Genomic DNA, 26,002 nt, shown 5'->3' with positions numbered 1-26,002 from the left:
TGAAGAAACTAGGGCACAGAGAGATTACATAACATACCCAAAGTCACAGAACTAGTGAATGGCAGAGCCAGATGCAAAGCTAAATCATTTGTCTCCAAAGTCTATACAACGTGGGTTCTACCAAGAAATGTTGCCCAAGAACAAGGAAACAGAATGAGACTAGTAAAAATCCACAAAATGGATGCAACTAGCTACCGGAGGAAATAAATGAAGAAATGAAAATAATACAAATAAGTGATTTAAAAATTTGAAAAGAGAAACACTTGGGAGGCTTAGGCAGGAGGATTACCTTGAGCTTGAGGGCAGCCTGGGCTAGTGAGTTCATAGTCAGGCTGGACTACGTAGTGAGAGTCTGTCTCAAAAAACAATTAAAAATTGAAAAGAGAGGCAGAAGCTGACAGATTAGTTTTGCTCAGAGGTTGCTTGCCAGGCTCTGTATGGACTGAGATTGCTGTATTATGTTGAGTAGATTGAGGAGGGATATCAACATCTAAACATAACTAAACCCAAGGACAAATCATAGAGAAACAGAATCTAACTGAAGAGATCTCCACAGGAATGAATTTTTCTACCCTAACTGATCTTCAACCCACAGCACAGAAACAACAGAAACATGGGAAAGCTAGATAACAAGATACCTCCCCAAACCCTTAATTCCCCAAAAGGAGATCTTACAGGCACTGAAGCAGAGGAAGTTACAGGCAAAGAATTAAAAAAACAAATGGTCAAAATGTTTGAAGAGATAAAAGGAGAAACATAAATTCATAATATGCTTAAGCTCAAAGAGAACTTCATTAAAGAGATAAAAACATTATTAATCAAATGTTAGATGAGCTTAAAGAGGAAAAAAACCAAATCAAGTTAAACAAGACAATATAAGACATGAATGGCCACTTTGGTAAGGAATTAAAAACTAAGAATAGAAAGCAAGCAGAAATACAAGATATGAGAAATTCAATGGAAAGTACTGATACTCTCTTTAATAAAGGCGCTGAGAAAACTGGATATCCATATGCATAAGACTGACTCTAGACTCATATCTCCCACCTTGTACTAAACTAAAATCAAAACAGATCATAGAACAATGTTAAAACAGACAATCTCCTGAAAGGCAAAGTAGGTCAGTGATGGGGCACCTTTTAGAGCTTTCAATGATAACAAACAGCTGGCTGCGGCACATGTGCCATGGCCACCACTGCAGTAGGTAAAACTGTTGAAGTTATAGGCGTAGGCAAGGACTTTCTGAACAGAACCTCAGTTGCACAGGAAATAGTTCTGAGAATCAACAAATGGGATCAAATTAAAATGTCCCTGCACAGCACAAGAAACAACCAACAGAGTGAAATGACAACCTACAGAATGGGAAAAAATTTTTGCCAGTGATTCCTCAGACAGAGGACTCATATCTAAAACATATAAAGAAGTAAAAAAAAATTGACCACCCAAAATAAAAGATCCAATCAAAAAATGGACAAGTGAAATAAATATTCACTTCACAGAAGAACTACAAAGGGCCAATAAATACATGAAGAAATGTTCAACATCTCTGGCCACTAGAGAAATGCAGTCAAAAACCCTCTATTCCCAAACCAGGTAGTCTTAGACAGAGTAGCATAAGACATATGCCAAAACTAGTCCAAAGTTAAACAGAGGAGGTTATAAAAGAGATCAAACAGGTACTCAGCAGTATCAGAGAAGATAAATCTAAACAGATAATGGCAGTAATAATGGAAAACATGCAGGAGCTTTCAGAAGCTAGATGAGCTAAACAAAATGATTCAAGATATGAATGAACAGTTTACCAAACAATTAAGAGTTCATGAAAAGGTTTCAATCAGAAATCTAGGAGAGAAAAAAAAAGAAATCTAGGAGATTAAAAACCAAACTGAAAGTATAGGGAGTACAACTAACCAATGTGAAGACAGAATTTCAGAACTAGAAGACAATAATGCCTTCAAAGACCAACTATTCAAAGACACTGTAAATACAAGAGAATATGAAAAATGGATCCAAATGCTGCTAGATGATGTAAAGACTAATCTAAGAATAATTAGAATAAGTGAAAAATCAAAAACCAGTAGTATAGACAGAACATTGGGTCTGAGAAAACCACACCCTTCCACTGATTGAACTTAGGCAGCACCTTAGGACCATTTTTATATAACCCTAGTCTAAGTCTCTTTGCCCTTTTTGGGCCTTTTTTCCCCTCTCTGTCAGTACCATCTTTTTGTTTGTGATCTTCAATAAATGTAGCTGCTTTTCTTTTATAATAATATATATAATAAATGTATATATATAATAAATATATAATAAATGTAGCTGCTTTTTTTTTTCTTTTCTTTTCTTTTTTTTTCTTGCAATTCTTTGCTTGCCATACACAAGAGCTTGGAATCTGTCAGGTCTACCACAAGTTACAGCAACAAAAATGGCATAAAAAAACCCTGTTCACAGAAATAATGGCAGAAAACTCCCCAAATATAAGGGGAAAATAAACATACAGATAAGTGAGGCACATAGAACTCAAAATAGCCACAGCCAGAATAGAGTCTTTCCATACTACATTAGACTCAAAGTACCAGAAGTGCATCCCAGGGACAAAAATCTTAAAAGCTGTTAGAGAAAGGCAATAAATCACATGTGAAGGTAAACCCATTAGAATTACAGTAGACTTCTCTACACAAACATTAAGGCCAGGAGGGCTTCGCATGAAGTGTTTCAAGCCCTAACAGATAACTGTTGGGAGAAATTCTACATAATTTGGGGGGAAAATAATTTCACAATTAAATTATGATCAGGCCTAGTCTTCTTACCTACAGGCTGGCTATGACATGCCAAAACATAACTACATTTTTGCCTCCGGTCACAGCTGAGACCTCAATCCTCCTGTGATGCTGTGATACTCAAGGGCAAGATTACATAAGCAGAAGACATCCTGGTTCTTTAAGAACCAAGTAGAATGGTCTCACTTGGGAAGGGACAAATTCCTTATCAGCTTAACTTATCCCACCTACTATTGTAAGAACCTCTTTGCTCATCTTGCCATCCTAATCAACATAAGATCCTCATCAGAATAAGATCCTCATGGTTTTAGGACTACTGCTACCCTCTTGAGACATCTGATACTCCCTATGAACCCAATAAACAGTGGTAAGCTTGGGGTGCCTTCATCTTTGCTGCCCAGAGTGGCATTGATCAGGCCCAAAGCTCAGCTTCTTTTCCAAGTCTTGTTTCCTGTCTTTATTAATTCGCCTTGTGCTGACATGGCTCACAGGAGACCAGGACTCACTGCAGGGGTTCTGGTAACTATCCCTTTTCCTGTTCCCTACAGATAACAACTTCCAACCCAGACCGAAGTGTCCTATAAAACTTTCCTTCAAAATTGACAGAAAAATAAAGTATTTCCATGCAAGGGGCACTAAAGAAATTCATGACCACCACACCAGCATTATAAAAATTTTCAAGGATATCATACAAAGAGACAATGAAATCAACAATATCAATAAGTCAAAAAGAATAAATAGACCTAGTGAGATGAGCAGCTAAGCAAAAGGAAAAAAAATAATGAAATTCAGAGAGGAGACAACCTCTCCATATGGAATTAGACAACTATAAGTTAACTGTGTTATTAAGTAACTATGGGTTAACTAGGTAACTATACTCTTTATAAAATATACCTAAACAGCCATGACAACTTTTGTAATCTGTCATGAAAGGAATGTAATGGACTCAAAAAGCCTTGCCAAAACTCTTTGCTCTCCTCCTCTCCACTGCTCTGCTTTGTGTAAATACTGCTTGCTATATTCCTAAGAAAACTCCAATAAAATTAAATTTTGCAGATATAAAAAAAGGTATACAGGGCCGGGGATCTAGCTCAGCGGTGCCGCTGCCTGCCTTGCAAGTGCAAGGTCCTGAGTTCGATCCCCTGTACCAAAAAAAAAAGGTATATAAAAAAATACAAACTTCTATTCGGGGCTCTCAAGACTCACTTGCTGAGCCGCAGACATCATTAAAAGCCACTTTAACTCCTATCTTTGTGTTAAAGAGTTATCTGTGCTGAGGTCCTTACTGTTTCTTGCTTCATTTGGTGTGTTGGCCAGGAAGCTCTGGGGTCCAGCAGTCACTTGTGGCTCATTGCCTCCCCAAGGGACAGAGCAGGGGAGATCGGCTGGCCAGACAATGAGCTCCTGTTGAGTGAAGGCTGGCAAAGTGTTTTCTGTTGTGTGGTAGTCTCCCTGTATGGCTGGCTGAGGGCACCCCAGCTGGCTGCCTGAGGAGGGCTCACACAGAGAGGACCAAATGACATTTAGTAGACGTCTAAATCATGGTAAGGTTGAGGGGCCCCGCTTTGAGGAGGAGATCCGAGGAGGAGGATCCAAAAGAGGTCTGATCACCCTCTCTGTGTTCCCATACTAGCTGCAGGACTGCAGTAAAACTGGAATACTTTAGACCGCTGAAAGGCTGGTTTGGCCACCACTATTGGTATATGGGAGTATTTGTTTGGTTGAGTCTATGAGTGCTTGTGTGTGAATGAGATGGACATCGCATTCCTGACTCCGGTTGGGGTGCACAGGGCCAAAGCGAGTGTGGAGTCCCAAACTGTGTGTCCAGGGCCACTTCATATGGCTTAGGGCAACACTGCGGTGATAGCCTGCCAATGCTAAGAGGGGCCTGAAATATCTTTGAGAGGAGACTGGCCAAGTGACAGACAAAGCGATTGATGTCTTGTTCATTGTTCATTTCTGTGGGAGGAAAAACTGTGGGTGAGAACCATAGTAAAAACACTCCCCTAGCTGGGGATTTAGCTCAGTGGTTCCAGCATCTGCCTTGCAAGCACAAGATCCTGAGTTCGATCCCCAGTACCAAAAAATGAAAGGAAAGAAAGAAAAACACTCCTCTAGTGATCATGATTAAAAAAAACAAAACACACCACTTTAAAAAGAGATTTACTAGAGATTATGGTAAAAAACTTACTCCAGAAAAACTCAAAACCCTTTACGAGATAAAATGGCCATCCTTTCAGGTGACCACAAAGGTCATTAAAAAAAAAAAAAACCTTAGTCCAAAAGGTGTGACAGGTTATTAGGTTATGACAAAAAGCCCCAGGTACCCAGATCAGTTCTCTTATGTAGACTCAGGGTTACAGCTAGTTCTTTGTCCACCCCCTTGGCTAAGGAAACCCCTTTCCTGAGTTCTGTTCACAGGGGCCTGTCCAAACAGGCAAAGACCTGCCAAAACTCTGCCCATTTTGGGAGGTGATCCAGAGATTCGGCCTTTAGATGTATTAAGCCTCCCACTCTGGGACCAACCTCGCCCTTACAGGCCCCAGCTCCAGGACCCTCCGCACCTCCAGAGTCAAGCCCTTCAGTTCTAGGACAGCCCTGAGCCAACTACAGCCTCAGAGCCCCTCCCTCCATTTTGACTCTACCACGTATCCAGTCTGACCTCTGGTTTGGCCCCAAATTCCCGGTGTCTACTACATCCCTTGCTTCTTCCATGAGGTCTTATCGGACTGAAAATTCCCAGACCTAATAGAAACGGGAACAAGCCACTCGGTTGTGGTATTTCCCACTGGGCCTCTCAGCCATAAGACAACTGCTATCAAGGGAGCCATAGGACAAACTAAGGTACAAGCCTTTTGCCAGTTGTGGATTTGCAAAATAGGGGGCCACAAGGTGGTCCATCAGTTCTTATACATGCCTGACTGTTCAGTTCTCCCTTAGGGAGGGATTTGTTGGCCAAGTTAAGGGGCAAAATTGATTTTTTTTTTGTACCAGGGATTGAACTCAGGACCTTGCACTTGCAAGGCAGGCACAGTGCCACTGAGCTAAATCCCTGGCCCCGAAAATTGATTTTATAGACAAAAAGAAAATACACTTTAAACTGCCACCTCCGCAGTTGATCCCGGTTCTGTCTCTTGGAAAAAAATAGAGGCTCCATGACTGGCCAATTCAGATGAACCCCAAGGGGAATTTGGACTCAACTCAAAATTGGCCCTGGATTTGAACAAAAGAGTTCTTCAAAATATCAGGTTTTTATAAGATATAGATTATATCCTATCCATCCTAGCTAAGCCCCTCTATAAAGCCACAAAGTGGGGGGAGCCCCTCACAAAGCTCCAGTACTACGTCTCTCTAACTTAAACAAGCCTTTTATCCTCTACATGACCAAACAAAAAAGACCACAGTTGGGGTGCTAGTCCAGACCCTTGGTTCCTGGAAAAGACCAAAAGCCTATTTTTCCAAACAACTGGATGGAGTTACAGAAGATTGGCCTCCTTGCCTGAGGGTTTTGGCCACAATGGCTTTTTTGACCCAAGAGGCTGAAAAATTAACTCTAGGCCAAGACCTATGAGTGCGAGTCCCACATGGTGTAGTCACCCTTATAAATGCTAAAGGCCACCACTGGCTCACCAATTCTCGTCTGACCTAGTACTGAAGTTTGCTCTGTGAAAACACTCAAATTAGATTGACTCTAACAACCTAAACCCAGCTACCCTCCTTCCTCAGCTAGGAGGGCCCATACATGATTATGAAAAGGCCATAAAACAGATTTACTCCAGCCAGCCAGATCTGCAAGACTAACATCTCCAATGGACTAAATTGGAGCTCTTTGTTTTTTTTGTTGTTGTTACCGGGGATCAAACTCAGGACCTTGTGCTTGCAAGAGAGGCAGCAGCACCACTGAGCTAAATCCCAGGCCCTGGAGTTCTTTAGACGGAAATAACCACATAGATGAGACTAGAAAACAAAGGGCCTGCTGGGCATGGTGGCTCATGCCTGTAATCCCAGCACTCGGGAGGCAGAGGCAGGAGTATTGCTGAGAGTTCGAGGCCAGCCTGAAGTACAAAGTGAGACCCTGCCTGAAAAAAAAAAAAAAAAAGAAGGGCCAGACCAAAAAATTACTTACAACAAGAGACAAAATAACTTAAGTACCCCCAAAACATACTTTGGCTCTTAAAAACTGTATGGACACTCAAAGAGATCACAGTTGTCCACTACAAGAGACATCAAAAAGGATCTAAAAGATAGATGGAGGACAATGACAGAGCCAACCAAGAGGTCAAGGCCACAAGTTTATGGCCAGATGCCATGCTTCTTCCCTTGATACCCTAAAAAACAAAACAAAACCGGGCATATACATCAAAGGAGATCCAATAGGTATCTCAAGAGAGAAAAAGTTTTTTAAAAGATGGATGGTGCTAGTTTCCAGATGGCCAAATTGTGATACTATAAAACGTGGGGCCTTGATTAGTACAAGCTACACATGAGACCACCCACCTAGAAAAAAATTAGAGGCTCTGCACAGCCGTTACTTCTACATCCCCCACTTGACGGCCCTAACCAAATGAACTGTCCAGTGGTATGTGACTTGTGCTCAACACAATCTAAAGACAATACCAGGTGTCCCAGCAGGGATCCAGAGGATAAGGACAGTACCTTTTAAAGATATCCAGGTTGACTTCACAAAACTGCCCAAGTGTGGAGGATTTTGTTACCTCTTGATTATGGTCTGTACTTACTCCAACTGGGTAGAGGCCTTCCCTTATCGGACAGAAAAAGCCCAAAAAATAACACAAAAATTGCTACAAAAAATCATTCCCCGCTATAGGTTTCCTCGGTCCTGCTTTTGTGGCAACAGTGGTCCAAGGGGTGACAAAGATATTAAAAATTAATTAAAATTTACATGTGGCCTATTGGTCCTAGAGCTCGGGAAATATAGAGAGGATAAATAAAACCCTAAAAGCGGGGTTAGAGAAACTCTGCCAAGAGGCTGGGCTTAACTGAATCCAGGCCTTAACCACTGTGCTTCTCTGTACACATTCTTCTCCCCATAAAAAACAGGCTATTCACCCTATGAGCTTTTGTTTGCCAGGCCACCCCGTAGAGAGACATCGAGAGAAGGCACCTTAAAAAGACAATTGAACTAAAAAAGGTCTCCCAAAAGATAGCCTTTTGGACCTTAAAAAGGGCCCCTGTTAACATTTCTAGTCCACTCCACCTAGGGGTCGGGGATTTAGCTCAGTGGTGCCACGCCTGCCTTGCAAGCAGAAAGTCTTGAGTTCGATCCCTGGTACCAGAAAAAAAACCCAACTATACAGTTTAGATAAAAGACTGATGACAAGATAGCCCAAATAAAAGGGTCCACTAGCAGTCATTTTGACCACCCCTACAACAGTCCGAATAAAAAGAATCCCCATGTAGATTTACCATAGTTAAAAAAAGGCCAAGACATCAGATTAGAGGCGTTCCAGAGACCCTCATCATGACACCAAGATCATCTTTACTTAAAAGAAAACCACGTCAAAGTCAGCAAAAGACATCAGCCATGCTCTAGTCACTCCTGGGGCTGACCAGTCTACATGCGGCAAAAGCCTGAGGATGCTGCTAAGAACAGGACTACATACCTTTGTTTCTACCTGTGATAAACTGTCATCCTTTGCTTTTAATTATAGTAAGATTTCTTTCCCTGCTTTTTCCCATAGTCTTTGCTGAGACTGCCCCAGCTGACTGAAATTAGGGCAAGAGATGTCTGTTAGCCCTCATCTTCCTTTTATAGGTAAGATGTTTTACTGATATTGGTTGCTTTTATTAAGGGGTCTCATCTCCACTCCGAGTGACACTCAAAACAATAATTCCCACAGAGACAACCAACAAGTGTAAACCCTGCCTGCATGTCACTCAGACAGAAACTTCTGTTATGACTGTTTTGCTTTTCCATACTTATATGTTTGTAAGAGAGAGGTCATAAAAACCTAGGCTCATAATTTAACTACATATAAGACCTACAAGCCTAAGGATGATATCCCACACATTTGCTTTAGAGATAAAAGCACTTAAAAGTTTAAAATTCTGATTGTGTCTCAGACCAAAGACAAATTAAAACACTTGATAAACAAAACCACAAAATTAAGGGCCAGAGAGCCCATTATTTTAACCACTGTAGATCAAAAACCAACCACCTCTGGGCTGGGGATTTAGCTCAGTGGTTCCGCTGCCTGCCTTGAAAGCCCTAACACCTGAGTTGGATCCCCTGTACCAAAAATAACCACCAAAAAACAAAAAACACCAACCGCCTCTAGGGCCTCTGAGCTGAAAGATATCAACTGATAAAAGATTATATAATCATAGATATTGATAAGATGAAACACCATGTAAATGATAAAAGTTGATATAAAATGTGAGGCTCTTCAATCAGAGCCTCAAAGGACAGAAGGAGAGAGACCACCCCTCCATATGGAATTAGACAACTATGAGTTCTGTGTTATTAAGCAACTATGGGTTAACTAGGTAACTATACTTTTCTTTTGGGGGGGGGGTACTGGGGATTGAACTCAGGACCTTGCACTTGCAAGGCAGGCGTCGGAACCACTGAGCTAAATCCCCAGGCAGTAACTATACTCTTTATAAAATATACCTAAACAGCCATGACAACTTCTGTAATCTGTCATCAAAGGAGCGTAATGGACTCAAAAAGTCCTGCCAAAACTCTTTGCTCTCCCGCTCTTCACTGCTCTTTGTGTAAATCCTGCTTGCTATATACCCAAGAAAACTCCAATAAAATTAAGCTTTGCAGACATAAAAAAGGGTATATAAAAATACAAACTTCTATTCAGGGCTCTCGAGACTGACAAGAGTCACTTGCTGAGCCACAGACATCATTAAAAGCTACTTTAAATATCTTCCTGTTAAAGAGTTATCTGCTGGGGACCTCACTGTTTCCTGTTTCAAAGTCAGCAACAGGAAAATAATATAACAGCAGGATTAAGTCAATATCTCTCAGTAGTAACTCTCAATGTGAATGGTCTCAATTTCCCAAACCAAAAGACAACCAAATCACAATGGATTCGGCCAAAATTCAAATCTTTGGTAACTCCTTTGAGATCCTGTACTCTAATAAAATGGAAAATTCAAAAGAATGGATAAATTTCTAGATATATATGAACTATCAAGGCTGAACAAAGAAGATACAAATATCCTGAGTGATCCAGTTTCAGTGAATAAAATTAAAAAAAATTAAAAAAACTACCAACTAAGAGAAGTCCAGGTCACTAAGGGTTCACTGCCAAATTTTATAAGAGCTTTATGAGTATTCCTAAAAATTTTTAATGAAATTGAAAGCGAAGCAGTACTCCCAGTCATTCCTGGAAGCAAGCATTAACCTGATTCCAAAACCAGAAAAGGATCCAACCAAAAAAGAGAACTACATGCCAATTTCTTTAATGAACATAGATGCAAAATCTTCAATTAAGATATTGGCAAATAGACTACAATGGCTTTTCCTCACTGTAACCCACCTGTGTCCTCCAGGGTACACTTTTACTTTTGCTTTTATTTTTTCCTCTCTTTTGCTCCTAAGTTCACTTTGCAGACCCAGTTTCTCCCTTAACCCTTCACTTTCTAAAAAAATTTTATAATTAAAAAAATTTTTTTTTACCCTTCACTTTTCAAATAAACTTTCTCACCACTTAAAAAAAAAGATACAGTTGAATAGAATGCAACAAATCATGAAAAAGATCATACACCATGACCTAATAGTATTCATCCTAGGGATGTAGGGATGGTTCAACCAACACAAATCAATAAATGAAACATACCATATAAACAGAAGCAAGGACCACAATCACATGATCCTTTTTTTTTTTTTGGTACCGGGGATTTTTTTTTGGTACCTGGCCCTGACATGATCCTCTTAATAGATGCAGAAAAAGCATTTGGCAAAATCTAACATTCATTCATGATAAAAGCCCTGAATGAAATAGAAATATGTCTTTATTTGAAACTGATAAAAGCCATCTATGACTGGGGCTGGGGATTTAGCTCAGTGGTTCTGCCACCTGCCTGCCTTGCAAGCACAAGGTCCCGAGTTCGATCCCCAGTACACACACACACACACACACACACACACACACACACAAAAGCTATCTATGACAAACCATGGCCAACATCATATTAAATGGAGAAAAGCTGAAAGCTTTCTCTCTAAAATCAGGAACAAGACACCTGCCATCATCACTCCTGTTCAATATAGTTCTCAAATATTAGCCAGAGCAATCAGACAAGAGAAAGAAATAAAAGAGATATGGATAGGAAAGAAATAAGTTAAATTACCATAATTTGCTTATGATAAGACCCCAAAAATTCCACCAAAAGATTTCTAGAATTTAGTAGCATAGTATGATACATAGTCAATACTCAAAAACAATAAGAGTTCCTGTATACCAATAACAAACACACTGAGAAAGAAATTAGGGAAACAATACCTTTCAAAATAGCATCAAGAACAATGAAATATAGGGCTTAACTTAGCCAAGGAAGTGAAAGACTTCTACAATGAAAACTACAGTACCTCAAAAGGATAATGAAAGAAAAAAAATGGAAACAAAATCTATGTAAATAGGGAAGGGTGGAGGGGGTGAAGGGCACACAGGTAATGGGGAAAAAAGAAAGAACCCAGATACATCATGTACAGGTACAAGCACCCAATGATAAATATAAACGTATTGTATACCTAAAATGTAGCAATAAAAGAATTTAAGGGAAAAAAAGGATATTGAAGAGAATATCAGAAAATAGAAAGCCCCTATTCATGGATGGACAGAACCAATATTGTCAAAATGGCTATACTTCTAGGACTGATATACAGATTTAATGAAATCCCAATAAAAATACCAACATCATTTCTGACAAAGAATCCTAAAATTTATATGGAACCAGAAGAGACCTTGAACAGCAAAAGCAATTCTGGGTAACAAAGGCAAGGCAGGGAGCATCGTGATCCCAGATTTTAAGTTATATTAAGAAGCTATAGTGATAAAAACAGCATGATATGGGCAAAAACCGGACTTGTGGATCAATGGAACAGAGCAGAGGATGCAGGAACAACACTGGGCACGCTCAGCTATCCTATCTTTGACAAAGGAGACAAACACTTTTGCTGGAAAAATGATAGCCTCTTTAACAAATGGTGGCCGGTTGTGGTGGCACACCCCTATAACCCCAGCACTTGGGAGGCTGACGCAAGAGGATTGCAGTGAGTTTGACGCCAGTCTAGGCTGCACAGTGAGTTCAAGGCCAGGCTGAACTACATAGCGAGACTCTGCCTTACAAAATTTAAAAAAGTGGTGCTGGGAGAACTAGCTATCCACATGCCAAAAGTTGAACCTAGACCCATTTCTCTCATCATGCACTAAACTAAAATGAAAATGAGCTGAGCATGGTGGTGCACACCTAATCCCAGCACTTGGGAGTCTGAGGCAGGGGGATCATCACAAGTTCGAGGCCAGCCTAAGCTACATAGTGAATTCAAAGCCAGCCTGAACTACATAGTGAGACTCTGTCTCAAAAACCCAAAATCAAACAAAACTAAATCAAAGATCTAAATATTAAAACAGAAACACTTAATCTGCTGGAAGATAAAAATAGGTAAAACTCTTGAAGACAGGCATAGGCAAAGACTTTCTGATTAAAACCCTGGTTGCACAAGAAATAATACCACGAATCAACAAATGGGATCATATCAAATTAAAAAGCTTCTGCACAGCAAAAGAAACAAGTAACAGAGGAAAGGGGCAATCTATAGAATGGGAAAAGATTTTTGCCAGCTACTCCTCAGACAAAGGACTAGTATCTAGAATAATTAAAGAACCTATAAAAATGAGATGCCCTCAATTTAAAGTCTCAATTGAAAAATGGGTATCTGAAACAAATAGACACTTCTCAAACGAAGAAGTATAAACAGCCATTTGAGAAATATAAATTCAAACAACACTGAGATTCTATTTCACTCCAGAAAGAATGGTTCTCTTCACCAGGTGTGGTGGTGCATGCCAGTAATCCCAGCACTTGGGAGGCTGAGGCAGAAGGATCTCCTTGAGTTCGAGGCCAGCCTGGGCTACACAGTGAGTTGAAGGCCAGCCTGGGCTACAAAGCAAGACCTTGTCTCAAAAAACAAAACAAAACAAAACAAAACCAACCAACCAAACAAACAAAAAAAGAGCTATCTTCAAGAAATCATTGCTGCACAAGCGCAAGGACCTTAGTTCAATCCCCGGTACCAAAAAAAAAAAAAAAAAGAAATCAGCCAATAACAAATGCTGCAAGTCTGCAGGGGAAAAAGAACCCTTTTTCAGTGTTGGCGAGAGTGTAATCTGGCACAACCACTATAGCAATTAGTATGGAGATTTCTTTAAAAACTAAAGCTAGAAATTCCAGTAGATCCAACTTTGTACCTATCTTCCCGAAAGAGTTAAAACATCATATCACAGTGATGTATGCACATCTATATTTATAGCAACACAATTCATAATAGCTAAATCTTAGAAGCAGCCTATATGTCCAACAGATGAATGGATAAAGAAAATGTATTTATACACAATGGAGTACTACTCAGCCATAAAGAAGGATAAACTTGAGTCATTTCTAGGAAAATAGATGCACCTCGAGACCATAACATTAAGTGAAGTAAATCCGATATAGAGACTTAAGTAGCTCATGATTTCCCTTATATAAGAAACCTAATATAGAAAGTGCAAAATAAAGTACAATACAAAAAGAAAAAAGTTATTGTAATCCAGCATGTTTAATGTATCTAGAACTGCACCTTGATTTAACATAATTGTCTTCTGTGTTTTATGTTTTTGGCCTATTAGCCAGGCTGTTAATTTGTATTCATTATAATCAGCTTGATTAGAAGTTATAAAATAAGGGCCGGGGATTTAGCTCAGTGGTTCCAGCACCTGCCTCCAAAGCACAAGGTCCCTAGTTCGATCCCTGGTACCAAAAAAAAAAAAGAAGTCATAAAATAAATAAATGAATTTGATACTGGCAAAAAAAAATTAAAAAGAAAAGGGGGTGGTGGGGAAGGGGAAAAAAGAATTGAGATGTGTTAGGTACATATACCAATTCCCCACAATGAATGTGATCATTATGTACTGCAAACATGTACTAATAAAAATTTAAAAATTTTTAAAAAGAAAAAAAATCAGGTAAGAAATAAAGAAATTACTAGAATTAAATGATTCTTTTTTTTTTTGGTATCAGGGATCGAACTCGGGTCCTTGGGCTTTCCAGGCAGGCGGCAGAACCACTGAGCTAAATCCCCGGCCCATCTAGAATTAAGTGATAATGGAGGCACAACAAGACAAAATCTACGGGACATAATGAAAGAAGTTCTAAAAGGGCACTTTATAGCTTTGAATGCACACATTAAAAGAAAAAAGCAATCCCAAATAAATAACCTAATGATGCTTTAATAGAAAGAACAACAGGGCTGGGGATTTAGTTCAGTGGTTCTGCTGCCTGCCTCACAAGTGCAAGGTCCTGAGTTCGATCTCCCGTACCAAAAAAAAAAAAAAAGTACAATCTTCAGAAAGAACAATTAAAATCTGAATACAAAAAATTATAAAAACCAGAGGGAAATTAATGCAATTGAAATAAAAAACAAAAAAACAAAAGATCAATGAATCAAGGAGATTTTTGAGAGTATAAAGAAGACTGATATAAGTTAGCAAAAATATCAAAAAAGGAAAGAAAATACCCGTATCAATGCAATTATAAGTGACAAAGGAGAAATCACAACCAACACCACCAAAATGTAGAAGATTATAAGCAACTACTTCAAAAACAAGATGTTGGCAAACAATGCAATAAATCATTAAAAAGATCATAAATGATGACCAAGTCAGCTTCATCCCAGGGATGCAAGAATGGTACAACATACATAAATGAATAAATGTGATACACCACATGAATATAATCAAAGATTAAAAAATCACATGACGATCTCAATAGATGCACAAAATGACTGAGAAAAATCCAACATTCCTACAGGATAAAAATCCTAACAAAAATAGGTATAGAAGGACCTTACTTCAACCCGATAAAAGCTATTTATGACAAACCTACAACAACAGTAGAGAAAAACTCAAAGCATTCCCTCTAAAATCAGGAACAAGGGCCTGGGATCTAGCTCAGTGGCACCGTGTGCCTGCCTGGCAAGTGTAAGGTCCTGAGTTCAATCCTTGATACAAAATAAATAAATAAATAAATAAAATAAAATCAGGAACAAGATAAGAGTGTCCACCATCACCACTCCTTTTTAATATAGTACTTAAAACTAGCCAGAAAATCAGGTAAGAAGCTGGGCGTGGTGGCACAGGCCTGTAATCCCAGCACTCAGGAGGCTGAGGCAGGAGGATCACGGAGAGTTTGAGAACAGTGAGAACTACATAGCGAGACCCTGTCTCAAAAAACCAACCAACCAACCAACCAACCAAACCAACAAACAAACACAAGAAAAAGAAATAAAAGAGATATATATAGGAAAGGAAGAAGTCAAACTAACTTTATTTTCAGATGACATGATCCTTTATATTGAAGACCAAATTACTTCACCAAAAGATTGTTAGAACTTGTAAACAAAGTCAGCAAAGTAGTAGGGTAAAAAATAAACGCATAAAACTCAATAGTGTTCCTGTATGCCAACAATGAACCCACAGAGAAAGAAATTAGGAAAACAATCCCATTCACGATAGCCTCAAAAAAATTAAATACTTAAAAATTAACCTAATCAAGGAAGTAAAATAACTATAATGAAAACTCTGAAAAAGGAGACTGAAGAAGACATCAGAAAATGGAAAAGCATCTCCTGTTCTTGCACAGGTAGAACAAATACTGTCAAAATGGCCATATCACCAAAAATAATACAGTAAGTTCCTGACTTACGAACATTCAAGTTGCGAACCTTCACAGATATGAATAGACCTTGCATTACAAACATTTGTAGATGTGAACAAATCATGAAAGCAGCTCATGTGTCTGCCGGACATTGTCACAGTTGTGTTGCGGTGTACTTAACGATACACTGTGACAGTATACAGTAATACCGTGCTAAATCAGAGCCCAGGATGTCTGGGAGCAAGAGGAAAAGCAGTGGTGATGTGGAGGGGATGGCTAGGAAGCCCAAAACAATATATATTATATATTTGTGTCAAAGTCACATAAAATTCACTTTGTTGGGCTTAAGAACAAATCTGACTTACAAATGTTTCCTGGAACAGAACTCATTTGTAAGTCTGGGACTTACTATTTATAGATTTAATGCAATGTCAATCAAAATACCAACAGCATTCTTCACAGAACTAGAAAAACTATCCTAAAATTGATATGGATGGAACTAGAAGAGACCAAGGATTGCAAAAGCAATCCTGGACAACGAGAGCAAAGTAGGAGGCATCACAATTCAGGCTTTCAAGTTATATTACAAAGCTACTGATAAAAAGAGCATGGTATTGCCCTAAAAACTAGAAAGGAGGATGCAGAAACAACCTCTGGCATATTCAGCCATCTTATCTTTTTTTTTTTGACCGGGGATCGTTAGCTCAGGACCTTGTGCTTGTGAGGCAGGCACAGTGCCATTGAGCTAAATCCCCTGCCCAGCCATCTTATCTTTGACAAAGGGGCCAAAAACATACTCCAGAGAAAAGACAGCCTCTTAAACATATAATGGTAGGAAAACATGCAGAAGATTAAACCTAGATTCACATCTCTCACCTTGTACTAAAATAAAATCAAAATAGATGAAAGACCTAGATATTAAAACAGAAACACTAGGGCTGGGTATACTGGCTTATGCCTGTAATCCCAGAACTTGGGAGGTTGAGGCAGGAGGATCACTGTGAGTTTGAGGCCAGCCTGGGCTCCATAACGTGTTTAAGGCCAGCCTGAGTACATAGTGTGACCCTGTCTTAAAAAAGAAAAAAAAAATCCCCAAAAACCCAGAAACATTGAATCGAAAACCCTTGAAGACACAGGCATAGGCAAGAACTTTCTTAACAGAGCTCCAAGGGCACAAGAAGTACTATAACTCCAAGAATTAACAAATGGATTATATCAGATTGAATAGATACTTCTTAAAAGTACAAATGGTCAGAAAGTACATGAAAAACTGTTCAGCAACTGTGGCCATTAGAGAAATGCAAATCAAAGCAACACTGATTTCATCTTACTACAGAAAGAATGGCAGTTTTCAAGGACTCAAAAACAAATGCTGGTAAGGTTGTGGTTTAAAAGGAACTCTTTTTCATTTTTGGTGGGGATGTGAACTACTACAACCATTATGAAAATCAGTATGGAGATTCCTCAAAAAACTAAAAATAGAAATTCCATTCAACCCACCTATACCTCCTCTGGGTTATCTTCCCAAAAGAATTAAAGATATCATATTACAAGTTAACGCTAAGTGAAATAAAGCAGATGCAGAAAGTTAAATAACACATGGTTTCTCTTATATGAGAAAATCAAAGTACAAATAATTTAAAGGGCAAACTACCACCCAGCCATATCCACATAACCATTTCTGTGGTCTTTGTTAGTGTGAGTCAACCAGAGAGATGGATTCATTCTTGTTTTTTTCATTTATTTTTTATTATAGTTCTGGATCTATTCTTTTTTATATTACTAAAAATAGAAGGTTTTTCATGCTGCATGCCTGACAATCAGACCCTGAATCACGGTGAATTTGCCATGACTGTACCATTGTATGGGAACCTACCTGGCTCATTAGTTTTCCTTCTAGATGCAATCCTTTTTACTTTACTGAGAAGCTTTTAGAAGAAGTTGAGGAGCTTTAGAAAACTCACAAAGTCACTACTCTCTAGCTTTGGAGTGCATTATAAAATGCTTTGTGTATAGGACTTACTTTTCTATTTATACTTCTGGCTCAAAATAACATTAAAATAAATTTGTATTCTTTGAGAAAACATTAGACGGTGAGGGTAAAAGCATGGACTCAGTGGGGGCTAGCACTATTACAGGAGAGTGGATTACAACTGAAAACTGTTGACAAAATTGCCTATTATGAAAGACTGGATGTAAAAGGCCTAGTAGTAGGGGGCTGGTAGAAAGGAGACCCTCAAGAAATGGTTGCTTGGAAGTTGGCACATGCCTGTGTTCCCAGCACTTGGGAGGCTGAGGCAGGATTGCCGTGAGGTGAAGGCCAGCCTAGGCTACATAGTTGAGACTCTGATTTAAAAGAAAAGAAAAAGAAAAGGCTGGGGCATGGTGATGCATGCCTATAATGCTAGCACTCTGGGAGGCTGAGGCAGTAGGATTATAACTTCAAGCCTAGCCTGGGCAATTTACTTAGCAAGAACTTCTCTCAACATAAAAAGAAGGCTAAGGATATAGCTCAGTGTGAAGGCCCTGTGATTAATCTTCAGTATGAAAGAAAACAAAGAAAGGAAAAGAAAAAAGAAAAGAAAAAGTAGATGGTAATACTATAAAGAATCCAGCAGTTTGAGTCCACTACAAGGTTGTTTTTTTTTTTTTGGCAGTGCTGGAGATTAAACCCAGGAGCTCGAAGATGCTAGACAAGCCTTCTACTACTGACCTACACCCACAGCCCAAGTATGAGATTTTGGATCACTACAAGAATAGTTCCTCCACAGTTTGTTATTTGGAGGTGGGCACATCTAATGTGGACCAGTGGGAACCTCAATAAAATTCAAGGCATAGACTAGGAGAAAGTGTAATACTTTTCTAAGCCATTAAGAATAAAAAGAATGACAATGTTTCCCTACTCCTCCAGATGTGGCAAAGATAAAAGCCTGATTTTTTAGGCACTTCTGGCAGCCCTTTAGAATGTCAGGCAAGCTGCAGGCAATCTCACTATTAGATTCACTCTGACCCCTTTCTGACTGCACACAGAAAATACCATGCTAGGCACAGGTGTTCAGAACACTGTACTCAATGTTTATCTTGTGATCTGGCTCAGGGAAAAGGATGAAATTCCACAGCCTTGTGGTAACAGTTTTGGGCAGTCTAGTCCTCACTAGACTTCTCAAGAGGAAGACAATGAAATAAAATGCCTAGAGAAGGTGTGAAAGCTCCCCTGAGTAGTACAGGTTTCCATGCCCGATGTGCTATTTTGTAAGTTAGCTAAGTTAGCTGAAAAGGAAAAGTGGTATCAAACGAAAGCTGGATAATCTCAAAAAAAAAAAAGGTACTTACTTGTTTATTTCCTTTTCTGTGTCCTTTAGGTCCTCTACCAGTCTGTTCTTTTCCATGCCTTTAGCAAGTGGGAGAAAAAGCGATCATGAGAGACAGTATCTATTCCTTCATTTTTACTTGGTTAACTATTCATCTCCTCAATGAAGTTTGACCTGTGTTAGTTAAATGCCCTTCATCACTGTTACTACTCTAGCTTCTGTCATTTCTGTTATACTGAATTGTTGTGTTTCATGATCTCCTCTAGTAAAAAACTTTTTCATCAGGTAGGGCATTTATTTTATTTGCTAAATTAAACTGAAAACTGGCTTTAAATATGGAATGTTGGTTAATGCCTCTTACCTTAATTAAAGAATTAAGTAGTTGGGCATTTTTTCCAAGGACACTTTGATTGACACTAGTTTGTACCAACCCAATGAAAAAACATACCCCTTTCCTGGCCCACCGACAGAAACCACTTGCATGCCAAAGGATCCTCGGCCTCTGGAGGACCCACTGCCAGCCCACTGGCCCACCACCATCCCGGCAATTTCCAGTTTTCCTCCTTGAGGTGGGATTGGATGGAGACCTGGTAAGACAGGATGAATAGTAGTAATGAATTATAAGTGCAACGTAGGATAAGAGGTAGAACAAAAGATCCTACAAACTACCTACTCTTTTTTTTTCTCCATTAACTTTACTGGTACATTTTCAGTATAAAATACAGTTACATTCATCATTGGGATCTTGTACCATTACATGAGTCTCTTGGTTCTTATTTTTTTTCCCTTTCCCTTGCCCTCCCCTTCACCCCTTCCACCCCTCCCTATTTGCAAAGACCTTGTTTCCATTTTTTTTCCTCTTCTCATTTTTCCTTTCCCTTTTTTCCCCTCCCCTACCCCTCCCAATTACCCTGCTCTTTTAGATCTTTTCTTCCTGTTACATAATATCAGTTATACATTTTTTAAATTACAATATCAAGATCTAGGAGACATTACCACAGATTTTACAGAATTTAAAAGGATATAGAAAGCATATTACAAAAATCTTTTTTGAAATAAATTTGACAACTTCTAAGAAGTACCTTGGAAGACAAATTAATGAAACTAACTCTGGAGGAAATATAAAATTTGAATAGCACCTATTAAAGAAAGTATATTCCTAGCTTGAAAACCTACCTATATGACAACACCAGGCTCATAAACATTTTAACTGATAAATTATATCAAACAATTAAAGCACAAAAAAGAAGGAACACTTCTCCCCTCATTTTAGGAACTCAACATTGTGCTAATCCTAAAACTGGATAAAGATAATAGAAGAAAAAAGTATGAACATAGATAGAAATTTTAAACTACGTACTCTTATCTCCACTTCTTTCTGATAAGATGACTCTAATAGTGACAAGAGATCATATATATAGGGTATGAGTGATTCATTTTTCAACTACAGAGCCTGGCACATATTAGGAATTCAATACTTGAGTCTTTTTTTTTTTTTTGGTACCAGAGATCGAACTTGGGTCCTTGTGCTTGTGAGGCAGGCGGCAGAACCACTGAGCTAAATCCCTGGCCCAGGAATTCAATATTTGTTGAAAGTGAATATCTTAATACAGAGTTATTAGAAAATTACAGGCCAAACCCACTTTCGAAACAAATATACACCACAACACACTATAGGATTAAGCAACCAAACAGAAAAAAATGAAACTAAACAGTAATTTATAACTAAAAAGTGAGATTAGCAACATTTGAAAAACAGAAGTAATTCAAGACAAGATGACACAATACATCCTTAGAACAAAAGAAATTCCAACTTGCATGTGTGAGCTAACAAGCATAGTTAGGTTTTGTAATCTGGCACAAAAGGAAGCCTTCAAAGAATATGGAGTTCTGACAAGCCTTTTAGTTTATGGAAAGAAATTAAAGGTTAATAACCTTTAATTCATTTAGCAAGCTACTAGTAAAAAGACATTCGTTTATACAAAAGTGAAAGTCCAAGGAGCTAGGAATTACTCCTAAGAGAGACAATAAAAACTCGCATTCAGGGATTCTAAGGTTGCCTTTCAGGAGGCAAGAAGCTCCCATGAACCACCAGTAACTGGAGACCAAGCATCACTGGCTGAGGCAATGGTTAGGACCTGTGGAGAACATGGCCTTAATTAAGGTATCTTCTGAGACTTATATAATAAAGTCAACACAAAAGATCAGAGAAGAGACCTGTAAAGTCACATTAAGAGCTGGCTCCCTGGTTTGTAAGCTTGATCATTACATGACTGAACAGTGAGTTACCAGAGCCAAACCTTCACACTATTCGTCTAAACCTAGCCTTGAGCGAAACATCCATCCTGAATTTTGTGACTCCAAAATGACTAACTTCAACTTTCACCTTTATTATTTTTGAGAGATACAACAGACAACACACACATTCAACCACAGCAATGACCCTGTCACTCAATCACAGAATCTTGCTATTTTATGTTAAAATGTTCCCCATTAAAATATCCTGTTTCACATGGGGACAGGTTGTTTGAAGTATCAGGATCAGTATCTGAGCTACCTAAGCATGCTTGTCTATTCATAATTAAGTAGATCAGATATCACCATCATTTATACATACATATGTGTATATGTACACATTTGTGTATGTATTTGTGTGTTTGTTTTCTCCACTAAACTACAATGCTTTGAGGGTATGGATAGTGACAATTATCTCCATGCTTCTGGAGTGGAAAGAAGAAAAATGTGTCAGGTCTACCCCCAGAGTGGAAATGGCTACATCAAGCTGTCTTCATTTCTCAACACTAGCCACTTTGTGCAAACTCCTAGGTATATCTGCTGATAAGGAATGGATGAAATAGTAACAACCATGGAGATGCAGTTCATATGAGTTGTAGTTCTCAAAATAATAAAGTGACTCAGTCAGTCACTGCATGAGTTTTGGTTGGTTCATTGGGAACTAACCACCTCTAATGGAGAGTGGCTTAGAAATTCAATGGACTTTTTTTTCTAGGCCACATCCCTCTACCTCAGTAAGCTTCTCTTCAAACTACCAGAAAACACCACAAAATGTAAATAAGATAAGTTTCATATGAAAGCTGTTGATTCTGTAACTGGCAACAAATACTGGACAAGCTATTATAAAATAAATTGGATAGGAAATATCTCAGTTTTAGGTACTGACCTGCAAATCCCCGGCTCCTTCCTTGAGGGTGAGGTGGCATTGAGCCCAAAGCTCGGGAATAAAGTGAAACAGGGTAGAGAGAGGGCACCATGGGAGGTACAAAAGTAGGTGATGGAAGTAGAGCCGAAGGTGGTAGATGATTCATGTTGACTCCTTCAAGGATACTCTGCCTCATCTTTTCCACTTTGGTTGCCAGGTCAGCCTTCAAGTGAGAAAGAGATAACAACAACAGAGGTTGTTTTTTGAATTTCTCCCATGTTTCAGGCACAGTATTGAGCATCTAATGTAAAACCTCACAACTGTATTCCTCCTAGGGGAATTGAGGCCTGGAGTTAAATGACTCCAGGCTACAGGCACAGGAAGCCTGCCTTGACAGGAAAGCTCCAACTCTTCCCATGAAACCGCACTACTGCCATATTATTTCTGACTGAGGGCCTGTGAAGGATATTAAGTAGGTCAATGAAAAAAATATACCAGTAAGGATTCACTGATAGTCTATTACATGGCCAGCAATGAACTAGGTTTGCTTACAGTGCTGGAGATCACACCCCAGGGCCTTGTGCCTTTAAGCTACATAATTTTTTTTTATGGTACTTACTTTTCTTTTTGTGGCCTTACACGAGCACTCTACCACTGAGCTACAGGCCCAGCCAATGTTAGGTCATTTTTAAAAGAAGAGGTAACAGAATTAGATAAAAGAGAGCAAAAACTTGATATAAACAAAGCCTTTTAGTCTTCTCCCTCATACCCAGAATTGGGAGACTGAGCTCCATCAAGGATAAGCACATAATGTCTGGTCCAGAGATTGACAAACCTGCTCTGGAAAGGGTAGGACAGTAAATACCTTAGGCTTTGTGGGTCACACTGTCTCTGCTACAACTACTTCACTCTGCCACTGTAGCATGAAAACAATCACAGATAATATACAAATGAATAAATGTGACTGTGTTCCAAAAAAAATTTTATTTACAAAAACAGGAGGTAGGGTATAGTACATAAACCAGGAAGCAGACTGAATAATTTGCTGATCCCTACTCTAGCCCCTTAGCTCATTTTCCCACAAATGGAAAAAAAGATTACATTTCTCCTTGTTGTTTTATCTCAACTTTTCCAAGGTTTCCTTCTAAAAACTCCTCTGCTTCTATCCTTCTTTTTCATTTTTTGAGATAGGGTCTTGCAATGCAGTCCAGGGTGGCCTTGAACTCATGGTGATCCCCCTGCCTCAGCCTCCAGAATGCTGGGATTACAGGTGTGTGCCACTGTGCCCAGCTCCTCTGCTTCTATTCTGTCATCTGCTTTACTACTCTCTTTTATCTCTTTTGTTTGTTTATTTTGTTTTTGTGAGACAGAAAATCACTATGTAATTCAGGCTGGTCTTGAACACATTATGTAGCTCAGGCTGGCCTTGAACTCATAGTGATCTTCTTGCCTTACCTTCCCAAGTACTGAGATTACAGGCCAGCAACCCCCACCCCCCGCCCCCGCCCCATGCCTGGCTAGCCTCTTCTATTTTTAAATATATATTTTTTCAGTATTGGGGGCTACATCTAGTGACCAGCACATGCTAGTCAAGCATTTTACCACTGAGCTACATATCCAGGTGTTTTAAAAATTTTATTTGAGTCAGTGTCTCAGTAAATTGCCCAGGCTGACTTTGAACTCCTGTCTCAGCCTCCTAAGTAGTTGGGATTACAAGCATGCACTATTGCATCCAGGTAAACATAGTTTCTTTGCAAGAAATATTTTTGCATCACATGCAAAAATGACTTATGGTTTTATAAATAAGGAAATGAAATCCTGAATTGGAGAAAAGGCACATAATATATCTGAGTATCCCATGAGAAAGAAATACTTGTAGCTCATAAAAAACTTTCCAAAATATGATTTTATATAATATATCAGATATGGTCTTGTGGGACCACGTTGATTAAGTTAAATTAAGGTCATATTCTTATTCTCTTCCCTCCTTCCCCAGTTTTTCAGCTCTTTTCCCTCTTTACCAACTCATTCACCCCTACAGCACACCAGATATGGCCCTCAGTAGTTGGACAAAGTGCTAGTACCTGGCCATCACAGAGCTCAACCAGGGATACTCGCTCTCGGCCTGCTTTAATAAGCTTGCTCTGGAATAACTTGCCATCGAAGTAAATCCAGGGGCAGCAGTGTTCCCAAGGAACTGGCTGGCCACAGGCATCATTAGCAAACAGAGCTGTGTCGACCCCACTCATAAAGAGGGCAGCAAGCTGGATCCCTCGGGCATCCAGTTTCTCAATCTGAAACCACCACAAAGGAAAAATTACTATTGAAGAATACAGATCAAATATCTTTGGCTCTAACAATCTGAAAGCTAAAATGCTCAAAATCTGAAACTTTTTGAGTGCTGACATAATGCACCAGGTGGAAAATTCCAAACCTGGCCTCATGTGACAGGTTGTAGCCAAAATGCAGGTACCCCCAAAATACTGTATAAAATTACCTCAGGCTATGTGCATGTGCATATGAAACATAGCGAATTTCATGTTAAGACTTGGGTCTCATCCTCAAGCTATCTCATGAAGTATATAGAAATATTTAAAAGTTACAAAAAACAAACAGTTCTGGGGCCAAGCATTTCACATATTCAACTTGTGCTATTGGTAACATTTAATGTCATGGGAACAAATATTCTTATTCCTATCATGCTGATTCTCCTAGTTAAATTTGAATATGTTACCTTTCAATATAGACACCTGGGCATACAAGCAACTTTTTTAAAAGTGTGAAAAATATGTCTTATTCTTTAAAAGGATTTAGGGTTTGGTTTTAAATCAGTCTGCATACCTTTCTTCTCTCTCACCGTGTCAAACTGGTTTCAGCTACCAGCAGTTCATTTAATCCAAAATAAAAAATTGTTTTAATTTCTTGGAAAAAAAAGTCTAGTTCTGAGAACAATTTACATTATTAGTCTGTAATTTAAGACAAAATCAGGACTAATGTTTTATGTTGTTTCATAAGTAACTTTTATCCATGTCTTTCCCTGAGATGACTTGAAAGATTTTTTTGTTTTATTTTTGGTACCAGGGATCGAACTCAAGACTCTGCAGCTGCAAGGCAGGCGGCTGGAACCACTGAGCTAAATCCCTGGACTAAAGATATTCTTTAGAATGTTAAAAAGACAACTTGAGATACCATTTTTTTGCCCATCAAATTAGAAAAAATTCAAAAAGTAAAAACCAGAAAGACACTCAGTACTAATGAGGATGCAGTAATCAATGGGACCATATAAAGCCGATGAAGGATGTATTTTATAATTAGGCAATATATATCAAGAACCTTGAAAATGTTCACATTTTTTGAATTAGAAACTCTACCTATTGCTTCTAGGCCTTTTGGCTAGGATCAAGTGTAGAAACTTCACCTTCCACTATTATATGTAATATGTACATATAAAACTGGAAACAATCTAATGGCCAACATTATAATAATTAAATGATACATCTGTATAAAATATTTATTAAAAACTTTAACATGTAGAAAATATGTGCTGTGCATACTCAAGTCCCTTATATAAATGGTGAAGTACTTGCATATAACATGCGTATCTTCTAATATAGTTTATTTTCTCTGATATACTTCAAATCATATCTATATTACTTACAATATCTAATGTACAATGTGAATGCTATGTAAATAGTTGTTATACGTACTGCGTAGGGAATAATATCAGGAAATAAAGTCTATGCATGTCTAGTACAGAGGCAAATATTAAAAAACACTTTTGATCTGGGCTGGTTAAATCTGTGGATGTGGAAACTCCAGACATAATTACATAAACAATACATCAACTATGTAGAATA

At 38.7% G+C, this 26,002-nt stretch overlaps 1 protein-coding gene across 4 annotated transcripts in view; it reads right to left on the bottom strand.

The window, feature by feature from the left end:
• The window catches only part of Fam120c (family with sequence similarity 120 member C), a 183,886-nt gene that overhangs the window by 30,199 nt on the left and 127,685 nt on the right, over nt 1-26,002 (bottom strand). For 2 of the 4 annotated variants that reach the window (XR_015442377.1, XM_004873525.4), the window contains exons 12-15: nt 24,230-24,439; nt 22,167-22,368; nt 19,434-19,572; nt 19,008-19,065 (exon numbers count right to left, since the gene is read on the bottom strand). Coding sequence is in view for 3 of the 4 variants with exons in the window: in XM_004873525.4 (XP_004873582.1) it covers nt 19,008-19,065; nt 19,434-19,572; nt 22,167-22,368; nt 24,230-24,439 (609 nt within the window). In the remaining variant the exon portion in view is untranslated. The remainder of the gene's footprint in view (nt 1-19,007; nt 19,066-19,433; nt 19,573-22,166; nt 22,369-24,229; nt 24,440-26,002) is intronic. The other 2 variants (XM_021251216.2, XM_013068768.3) reach the window with 2 other exon arrangements.

The sequence above is a fragment of the Heterocephalus glaber genome, unplaced genomic scaffold, assembly GCF_053883595.1.
Source record: "Heterocephalus glaber isolate CG9 unplaced genomic scaffold, H.glaber_assembly_v1.0 deba00001545, whole genome shotgun sequence".
Classification (NCBI taxonomy): domain Eukaryota; kingdom Metazoa; phylum Chordata; class Mammalia; order Rodentia; family Bathyergidae; genus Heterocephalus; species Heterocephalus glaber.
This window is presented reverse-complemented; position numbering and strand designations above follow the sequence as displayed.